Source organism: Tachypleus tridentatus, chromosome 13 (assembly GCF_004210375.1).
Source record: "Tachypleus tridentatus isolate NWPU-2018 chromosome 13, ASM421037v1, whole genome shotgun sequence".
Lineage (NCBI taxonomy): Eukaryota > Metazoa > Arthropoda > Merostomata > Xiphosura > Limulidae > Tachypleus > Tachypleus tridentatus.
The window spans coordinates 37,150,602-37,161,973 of record NC_134837.1 but is presented as its reverse complement, the minus strand read 5'-3'; the positions used below and the strand labels follow the sequence as shown (position 1 = coordinate 37,161,973).

The following is an 11,372-nucleotide window of genomic DNA, read 5'->3' as shown; positions in this document are numbered from 1 at the left end:
TATACAATTTATTTTAAAAACTGCCATTATTTTAAGTTAAAAGTTCTTAAAAGTTAGATAATTTAGATTGAGAGTTAAAATTCTATCAACATACTAGTGCTTATATGTGCATACAGCAAAGGATTTTTCTCATGTAGTTTATGATATAGTGCAATAAAAAACAAACGTTTTGATGGATTTAAAGAAATATGTGTTAAACAGGAAACTAAATTTAAAATTTACTGATTGTAAACTTTTATGTTATTGGTTTTTTACTTTCAATTTCTTTAAATGACAAAAAGAAAGATTATACATATTAATAATAGGTTGAGTATCAGTCATATAGTACATGGATCACTAAAGCCATTATTTGGATGTATTGTTACTGACCAATTATTACAAGTCTCACAACCAGATGAGACTACCCAGCTGGTTTAATAATGATGGACATTAATGTTCCACGATTTTGATATTAACAAGAATTAATGCATTAGATCATTTATTGGTTTTTTTCAAGACTGATGACTATTTAGATTGTGTGAGTTGCGAGTGTTTGGATTTTTGCTGGTATGAGGTGAGATTATAAGCATATGAAATATATTCTGGTACTGAGTACAGGCAGAATTTTACTCTTGCTAATAGTTACTCGTAAACTTGTCATTTAAATTAAGAATATAAAATCTTATAAAAAATATTGATATTACCTAATGGAATCTTTAGCTACTGTTCATCACCAGTATGGTTGTATTTTCAGGACATTTTAAAATCAACTCCTCTGATGTGTGGTGAGTTGATAATATATATAATTCCCCCTTTTCAAACCTTCAATACTTGGTTATGGAAATTATTGTTAGGAAAAATACTGAGAAACATCTAATTGCAAGTAACCATGTAATAAGATGGATTTAAAGAATAAAGATATTTTGATGTTTATGAATTAAAAAACAAAAATATTTGAGGAGATGAGACAAGAATTATCTCCTGTAAGTTAGGCAACAGAATTAGTTGAGAGATACTGATCAAAAGTTGAAAATGTTTTAAATTATATTTTGAAATATTCAAGATAGGTATGTTTCTTATAGATTGGAAAAATGCAGATGAAAATAAACAAATCAGGTTGGCTCACAGAGTATACTGAATAAAATTAAAGAAAATTATTTTAAATATAAAATGTGTGACTTTAACAATGGGGAATTTAGTGGATTGTAGATGATCAAGAGAGTTGGTAAAACAGGAAACTAAGAAATCAAAGTATATTTAAAAAAAAGGCTGAATGAAAAAAGTAAAAACTAGTTATAAGGATTATAACTTGAGAAATTAAGGGGTTGAGAAATTTTTTGTGTGCAGGAGCGAACAACGTTTCAACCTTCTTCCAAACCAGCTGTTTTTACATATATATTTCTCTACAAGTGGGTTTTCTTGTCATCACTGATAGTTATAAGGATTTTTATAAATTTGTTAGGGGTAATCAAAGTGTTAGGATGGGAGTAGTGTTTGAAGGAAAATATAGGAAAGCTAATGTGAGGATTATGGGATGGCTAGGTTATTTTACCTTTTCTTCAATTTTTACTAATGAGTATTTAAACAGTTTCTTATATTGAACAGTTGATAAATGGAAACTGGATTGAACAAGATGGTCACATCAATTTTGAGCTTGTTAAGAAAATATTTGTTAATTTAAAGAACAATAAAATGAATAATATTTACTAAATACCTTTAAGAATCTTAAAGATTGAATATGTGAACCACTTGTTGCTATTTTTTCTTAGTTGTTGATAGTTGGTAGGTGCCAGAAAATTATAATCATTATTCCTCACTTCAAGACAGATGATAAAAAAAAAATTTCCCAGTAATTAAAGGATTTAGATTATTTGGTTAGTTGGGCAAATAAATGACATGTTACTCTTAATTATATTAGTATAATTTTTATTGAAATAATCTTAACAGAGAAATATTTTGGTATTCTGATTTATTTGTCTCTTAAATTATCCAACCAGTGTGCTGTTCCAGTGGCAGGGCAAATAGGATTTTAGGTTGTATCTACAGAAATACTGAATTCAAGTCTGAAGAGGTTATAATGTCATTGTGTAGGTTGTTGGTTATGTCACATTTATGATATTTTGTTCAGTTTGGATCTTGTTTTCATAGGAAGAATAATGAATTGTCAAAAAAAAGCCTCAGAGACAGGTTGCTAGGTTGATACTTGGGATGGAAAAATTGTCATACAAGAATAGATTAAGATTTCAGAATTTTCCTCTTGAAATAAGAAGTATTATAGGGGATTTGATTGAGATATTTAAAATTGTTAATGGAACCATTAGTGCTAATGCACCATCTTTTTTATATTTAATAAAATGGTAAGACTAGGGGGTTGTAACTACATTTCGGAAAGCTGGGGATCATCTTCAGTTAAGACAGAGTCTTCAGATGTGGTAGATGTACTTCATTTATTAGAGTTTGAGGGGAAGCTTGATATATGTTTGAATAAGGGCTAGATTTGAGTTTATTTCTAGTGTGTAAATTTAATCTAGTAGGAAAGATGGACAGAAAAGGCCCTTTGTTGTCCTGTTATGCCACAATAAGGCATTTGACATAACTATGAATATTAAAAAGGAAAACTGGTGAAAATATGGACTGGCCTGTGTGATATTAGATAAGATTTTGTGTAATGAAATGTTCTATGGAGTTTCATAGTGATTAAGCTTTTTGAGAAGCTCTAATAAAGAAAACACGGTTATTTATCCTGTTTGTATTTATGCTCATTTCAATCATTCATCATGAAGGTTAAATCTGATATAAACTTTTCATTATTTTCCACCTAATATCTTGTGTCAGAAGAAAACATTATGAATTATTAAATACAGATAAATGCATTTTTGATTAAATATTTTTTTATCAGGTAAGTCAAAGAGTGATTTGAGTAAGAATGTTGTATTACTACTATTTTCTACAGTGAAGGTGAATATACTGCTAAGAATAAAAACTAATATGTTTGGAGATCAGAAAATGAAAGAGGATAAAGTCCTAATAAAAGCCTCAGGTCATGGAGAACTGTCAGCCAAAGGTAAATGTTTTATGTACTTATTAGAACTGGATGATTAGTTGAATTTGCTAATTAATCATTGGAATTATTAATCAGTTACATTTCACTAATTGATTATTCATGTGGGACTTTAACATGTGGAATTATTGAATGTTGTAATAATTGGAAACTAATTTTGATTATTTTTATAACACTGATTAAGTTGAACAATCTTGAATTTATTGAAAATAATAATAAACCATAATGGTAATATCTTGATTACTTAGATTATTAGAATAATTGAAAGTGGCAATAATCAGAAATATCAATTTTAGTTAGTTGGTTATTTTGAAGTGACACCAGTGTAATTAATGCTAACATGAAGGCAAATAAATGGTCTAACCCTATATCATTAGTTTACTTCGTAATAAAATTATTGCTCACTAGTTTGAAGTATTTCTTTTAATGACTGTATCCAGTGAGGCACAAATTGTTTCTGCCAGTTTATTTTACATGGTGAGTTTAGTTAAAAAGGATACAAATACATTGTGAAATCCAGATGATTGTTGCATCATTATATGAAAAGTTATATGTATATTTAGTTCAGTGAAAACAAAATGGTTTATAGGTGAATTCTACACTTTATTTTATGGCATTTTTGAGGTAAGATATTTGTTGTTGTGAGGGTTTCAGGAAAATGTTTAACATTCCTAAAGTGAATAGTATCATGACTTGAAACTAACACTGTCAAAATGGCAAATATTTGGTTAATATTGTAGTTTTCCAAATAAAACTTTGAAGACACTTGAACAAGATTGACAGGACTTTTCAAAAGGAAGATGTGTATATCCTTACTGTTGAGTATTAATACATCTTTGAATCATATGTTTCAGTTACTTATGTTGCAACATTTTGGGTACACACTTACTGTAATTATGATTAACAAGTGAAACAACCTTGTGTAACTAGTATTAAATACTCCTGCTCTGCTGTGTGGCTCAAAGACCCCCCTTTTTTTTTCATCATGGTTCACATAGGCCTTAATGTAACAGTCAAGCTCTTCCTTTATACTCAGTTGCTTCTACAGCTATCCCAGGAGAGTGGACATACCCAAAAACAAGCCCTATCAGTACGTCTTCAGTCATGGTACCTTAACACAGCATGGCATATCACGCAAGACTTAAGTTTCAAGGGAGAGGCAATAAACATTGTCTGGATAATTATAAGCTTATTAGTCTTACATCAGTAGTGGCTTTTATTCTTTAAAAGATGTTTAAAATTTTGTGGAATGGCTAACATGGTTTCACTATGAGAAGTCCTTGCCTTACTAATACATTCTTTGAAGAAGTTACTGCTTATGTATCTGGATTTTCAGAAAGCATATGACAAGATTCTAGTTAAGAGTTATTGAAAAGAGCTTTGTGGATGTGGGAGATAGTTTGACTCATTGGATAGAAGACTAGCTGGATTGGAAAAAAAAAAGTTCAATCAAACTAGATTAATGTCATGTATGATACCTCAGAGGTCAGTGTTAGGAACTTTGCTGTTTATGATTTATATCAATAACATATATTAAGGAACAAGCAATAAATTGTTTAAACTTGCTGATGATACTGAAGTCATGGATGTTCTTGGTGTGAGAAGAATGCTGGTGTTTTATACAAACTATAGATTTGTTTTGGTGATTTGAACAAATAAATGATAGAAGGTTTTTAATTATAATAAATGCAAGTTAATGCACCTGATGATAACCTTAACATTGCTATAGAAGAAATGGGTAATTTTGTTATGAATGATCAATCCATTAAGCTAGCCAAGCAGTGTGCTATTACAGATGGTAGAACAAATATGATTTTATGTTGTATACACTGAAGTAGTGTATAAATAACTGAACCATAGCTTGCCAAGGTAGTTAACCTACAGAGGCCAACTGATTAGACTTCAACCATCTGGCTTGTGCAGTACAGTTTTGCTTGCAACATGCAAAATGCTAAGCTCAAGTAATTGCTTCTTAGAAGTGGTAATAAAGAATTTATAATTGAAATGGCATTTATTTTTTCCCTATATTCTAATTATCTGTTATTAACACTAATACTAGGCCAATTAATTTTTAATGCTTTGCTATCTTTTGATATTTCAAAAGCAGGTTTCAGTAATAAAGTATGTTTCTTGGTATAGGGTGACTTTTCACCCAATTGAGAATCTTTTTAACTTTTGTGAAATAGTTAAAGTGAAAGCACTGTTAAGTGTAATTAAACAAATTTTATACTGAAAATTTATACAAATAACTAGGACATGTATATATACTCTTCAAAAAAAAGAAACGCAAAAGGGATATTTTTGTTATTTTAAAGAGAAATATATGTAATAATGTTACAAGCTCAGAGTATGTGATGTTACACATGTTAAAGCACTGATTGTCAGACCAAAATGACAATAAAAGTTGTGCACTTTGAAAACGGAGGAAAACATTGGATTTTTTGCCAAAACACATTCGTATCCAATAAATTTGTTTGAGAGATCTGCATGCTCTGCAAGTGCAAAATCCCTATAAAAGTGACGGGTTCTCGGTTTCCATAGCTCAATGTTAAGCCACCGACACGCAATACAGTTACGCCAAGACTGGCTGAAGCACGATGCAACAATGCCATTGGTCACTTGGAAGCAGGCGAATCTCGATCAGATGTTGCCAGAGCTGTGAATGTCCACCCAAGCACCATCACAAGGCTATGGAATCATCACCAACAACATGGATCAACTTGTGACCATCCACGATCTGGCAGACCTCGTGTGACCATGCCCCCACAAGATTGCTACATCCGGTTATGTCACCTTCGGTATAGGACCACCACTGCGATGTCTACTGCCTCAACTATACCAGGGCTGCGTGGGATTTCCGATCAGACCGTATGCAACCGTCTACGAGATTCTTAGGCCCCATGTGCAACCCATCATGGTGAACGTCAACGACATTTTTCAACATGACAACGCCTGTCCTCACACAGCCCGACTCACCACTGTCTTCTTGAGACACCACAACATCAACGTTCTTCCCTGGCCCTCCAGATCATCAGATTTAAACCCCATCGAACATCTTTGGGACGAGTTGGACCGACGTCTGCGACGGCGACAACCTCAACCGCAGACTCTACCTCAGCTTGCAGCAGCTTTGCAGGCTGAATGGACAGCCATTTCACAGGATGTGATTCGTCATCTCATCGCTTCCATGGGCAGGAGATGCCAAGCAGTTATTGATGCTCACGGGGGGCATACTCGTTATTGATGTTGAGTGACGTTAAACTTCAACTAGTGAGTGTGGACTTTGCCTTTGCAGACTTTGGATGTTCAACAGTGAATGTGCAAAGTTTCACACGTCATACAGAACTACCCGGAATAAACTTGTTAACAATATGTCTCAAATTCTGCCTTTTGTGTTTCTTTTTTTGAAGAGTATATATATAAAACTATAAATATTTAATGCATGAAATAAGTAATCTGAATCCAGTTAGTTAATTTTAGAAAGTAATAAATATTGTTGCAAGTTATGAGGCAGAAAAAAAATAACTAGCAACTGTTTAATAGTGCCTTCAAAAATGAACCTTAAGACCTGAGTTCTTCAATGTTAGAATAGTGTAGTGTATTTTGGAAGACTTGACTACAATATAATCACCCTATGACAGAAGATACTGTAATCCAGAGGTTATAGTGCAGGATTACAGTATCTTCTGTCATTTTAGCATCATTCTAATTCATATTTAAACACCAAAATTGGGCTTGGAGTACAAATGGTTATATATTGCTCTGGTGATATATTTCTGTTAATTCTAGTTTTATATCATTTACGAGACAACACAACTTGCTTGTTTTCATGGATTTTTGAGCAAATTAATATAGTTTTTGAAGAAAGTACCATTTAAATGTTGACATATGTTTGGTGAAAACTCATCAAGATTGCAAGATAATTGCTCTAAAATACAGACAATATTACATTTTTGTATGAAACAGGTATATTACCATTGAAATTCTTTGCATATGTAAAGTTTAATGTTATCACATTAGCTGTGTATTCAGAATATGGGCCTCTGATTGAGTAGGATAATAAAAGCTCAGGTAATCTTTCAGTATGTTAACCATTCAGAGATCCATATTTTGAACATATAGCTAATAATGTACAATGTATTGATATCCCAGTTGGGGGCAAATAATGAATTTCAAACCTCAGAAAGTCAGTAATAAGTGTTATACATTCAGGTGAGTCTGATTTTCAAGTGATAGATTTTACACAAGTTTTGACTTCAGGTTTAAAATAAACATGGTCAAAAAAGTAATTTTGATCATGTTTGACTTCAACAGAAATGAATGAGCTATGAATTGCTATGGTGATTTTTGATTTTACATTTCAGTGTTCAATTGTAAACATTGTGTACGCACATTATCCTGTGCTGTTGTAGATGTTTAACTTTTAGAAAGAGAAATAATTTTTATATTAATTTCCAAAAAAAAATCCCTGAGTTACAATGCTTTGAAGTACAAGTAATACTTAGAACACCTCCAAGTACAACAAAAAACATTTTTTTATTTAGAATTGTAAAAATTAATGTATTCCCACTGTAAAGGCAACTTATCAAGGATATTTTCACAATCAAATGGTTCATTATCAGAGATGTGATTATTTAACAAGAATCAAAACAGTATGAAACTAACTTCTGCTCAGTTTCTGTATTTTGTAAATTAAAATTAATCCAGTAGATCTGTAGTTATGTAATTATTTTGCAAGAATCCACTAGCATGAAACTACATTTTGTCTACTTGCTGAACTTGCAATGTTTGGTATTTTTAAAAAGAATCGAGTGTTGTAGAACTGTAGTTTATCATATGTTTTATTAGAAAATTATAAGAAGTTTTTCTTAAAGTAGACACATGTAATTTTAATGCTAAAAATGTTAAAAGTGAAAAAACAAACAAATGGGTTTGGTGATGTGGACATCCAAGTACTTTATAAATGTTATCAGCTTCGTGATACACCAGCTGGGTCAAAAGAATTTGGTGATGTGGACATCCAAGTACTTTATAAATGTTATCAGCCTCGTTATACACCAGCTGGGTCAAAAGAATTTGGTGATGTGGTCATCCAAGTACTTTATAAATGTTATCAGCCTCGTGATACACCAGCTGGGTCAAAAGAATTTGGTGATGTGGACATCCAAGTACTTTATAAATGTTATCAGCCTCGTGATACACCAGCTGGGTCAAAAGAATAAAGAAGAAAATAACTAAGGTCATTAGATACAATAAGTAAAGTTTTTAGTTGTATAAAACCTTGTTGTGACAAAATATTTGTTGATAAATTTTCCACTCTTCATAACTCTCATGAATTTAGCTTGTTAAGCCTCTTTGAGGTTTGTTTAAGAAGAGGACAAAATCACATACTATATTTTAGGACTGAACCTTACATGAATGTAAAGATCTAATACCTTGTTCCAGGAAAGTTTTAAGATTAAATAAAGTAATTTAACTGCTGTAACAATGTATAACTTGTACAAGTTTAGGAAACTGATTTCTGAAGGCACTCCTACTTCCAGGTATATAAGTATGGTTTATTACAAAAGTGCATACAAGTGCTAAAGCAGTCATTTGGAATACTACAGTCGAGGGCTTACTAATAAAAACTAGTTAAGTAAGCAGCTAATTAAAAAAAAATCCACAAATTTATCTGCTTCATTTAATATTTTCAAATCTCTCTTTGATGTTGCTTTTTAACTCTTATATTGATTGTAAAAAATTTATAATTCCTAAGATTGATAAAATAGAATTATATGAGAAAAAACATTATGAAATTTTTGGACTTGTATAAATTATTAGGTTCCTTAAGTAAGAAATGGAAATGTTGAAAAGTTTACTACCAATGTTTGGGTAATCTTTCATTAGTCTTTTTGAATTACAGTTAACATGTGTATATATTTGTTATTTAAACTCCTCTAAAAATGTTAATAGCATTTACTTTAAACAAATTTATTAAAACTTTTAAACATTCCTGACATCAGTTTATGCTTTCTATTTCATCTTTCGTAAGTTTTTACATGATGATAAACTGCTTAGATGTAGAAAATCATCAGTTTTAGTCTAAACTATACTGTTAAGTTTAATTGCACTATTTAAGTGCAACTGCTTAAATATAAGAGGTACAAAATTATTTATAAGCTTAAAATTTATTACTTTTCACATAAGATTATAACTTATTTGTTTATTGATTGTAAAGACAAATTATGTCATAGTTTATGGGGTTTTGAAAAAGAAATCTTTGACACATATATATGTATATAAGTTATATTGCTGTTTGAGGTAAAGATTTTTGAAAACACCATGTAGAAAATACGTATTTATTATCAAAGATGAGAGTTTTTAATACAAATTCTTATGAATGTTATAATGATTTGGTTTTCGACTATTAAAAATAGGAAGTTCGGCTGACACCGGTAATGGCGCTACAGAGAGCCAAAGCAATGAAAAAATCCATAACAATAATACAGAAGAAAATGCTAATAATGGAAAACAAGGGTCAGAAGGAAATGCTTCAGGAAGTGGTGGAAATGGAAATGATGGTGGGGATCATAGAGACAGTAAAAAAAAAGATGAGGAGGAAGAAGATGACAGTGGTGGAAGTCATGAACAGGACCCACCAGGAAGTAGCAACAGCAGCACTAACAGGTATTTGCATGCATTTGCTTTTAATGTAGTATAATTAGCATTTGAAGTAAAGACAGTTGTAAGTGTATTAAATATATAAAGGTCCAATATTCAGAAACATTTTTCAGAGAAACTAGAGTGAATTAGAAAAAAAAACATTTTTCTTGCTGAAAATTTTTCTACTTAACCTAACCTGTTCATAATTTTTTAAAGATTCTTTATCATATGTTTACTTATGATGAAAAAAATTGCATTTACAGTTGAAATCCATAAAAAAAAACATTAACATGAAAAATAATAGAAATACAAATAAACCAACTTACACAGTTGAAATTATTAAATTATTTTTGACAGTACACATAATTATGCAATGACGTTTTTTTAATTGAATAGTCTTGGAGTTTCCACAATGCCAGTGGAAGGTGAAACATCAACCGTCGATGCTGACCAGTCAAAAACTGGTAATTTTCAATCATTGTTTTTGATGTTATAATATTAATTGAAATGTTCTTTGACTGTGAAGCTATAAAGATGTTTTATTACACCTGCATTTACGATGGAGATGAAATCCTGTAAAACTGTAATATAAGCACTAAAATTTTGGTTTGTTTTTATGATACTTTCATTGTCACACAGATGCCAGTTTTTGTTCTCTGTTTCTCAAATTTTATGAATACCTACAACATGAAAAGATTTTAGGAGGTGAAACAAGCAGGGTAGAAATAGGTCTCATAGTGAGTTGATGTACAGTTATAATTTCAACTTACTACAGTTATTTCAAGGAAACTCAAGTAATCTCAAAAAGTTTGAACCGATTGTTTGATTTAATTTTTAGCATTAATTTTGATTTTGAAATTGGAATATTAAGCTAAACTAACTTTGTATTTTTTGTTTTATTGGTTTCATCTGCTTATGTCTTATGATTTCTGTTCCATTTATTCTATTACTTTTATATTCAATTATTTTAATGGCCATCTTTCTATAAATATGTTCCCTAGTGGCACAGCAGTTTGTCTGCAGACTTACAATGCTAAAATCCAGGTTTTGATATTTGTGGTAGACAGAGCCCAGATACTCCTTTGTGTAGCTTTGTGTTTATTTAAAAAAAAATTATATATATAAATAATTACCTTTGGCATAAACTACAGAGTAGAAGTTGACTGCTTATTCCTAGTAATAGAATAAAATTTTCTAGTCCTGAAATTACTGACTACTTTCCTCACCTATCATTACTAGTGTGTCCCATTATGTTGAGTATTTTTATACCTGTTTCATGTTACAGGGCTAAGTGTAAAGAACAGAGCAAGTAATTGAGTAAAGCACTCATTTTGTATGTGAAATAAGTAGGAGAATGCTGTGGTAACTTTATTAAGGATCTGTAGCTAATAAAAAATATCATGGACCTGTAATCAGTTTGGTGTACAAACTGTTTAAAAACTTATATGGAAAACATCAATATGGAAAACAGTAGCAATTACAAAGTTAAATAGTCTCAACTTTCATTCAACAGTTATTATTTTCTTATAACTTTAGGTCTACCAGTCTTTTTCTAAGCTATTATTATCTGTCTTCATATTGTCACTGTTGACCCTGAAGTTATGACCTGTTAAGCAAGAAATTACAAATCCTCTTGAAGAATATGAGGTTTGGTGTTCTAAATGTACAAACTCCCAGAATATGAATT

General features: G+C 31.0%; 1 protein-coding gene across 1 annotated transcript in view; it reads left to right on the top strand.

The window, feature by feature from the left end:
• Nucleotides 1-2,041: 2,041 nt before the first annotated feature.
• The window catches only part of LOC143236114 (uncharacterized), a 92,774-nt gene continuing 83,443 nt past the window's right edge, over nucleotides 2,042-11,372 (top strand). Inside the window, exons 1-4 of the mRNA XM_076474388.1 lie at nucleotides 2,042-2,066; nucleotides 2,933-3,043; nucleotides 9,460-9,709; nucleotides 10,082-10,149. Of these exons, the coding sequence (XP_076330503.1) occupies nucleotides 2,057-2,066; nucleotides 2,933-3,043; nucleotides 9,460-9,709; nucleotides 10,082-10,149 (439 nt within the window). The 5' untranslated portion in view covers nucleotides 2,042-2,056. The remainder of the gene's footprint in view (nucleotides 2,067-2,932; nucleotides 3,044-9,459; nucleotides 9,710-10,081; nucleotides 10,150-11,372) is intronic.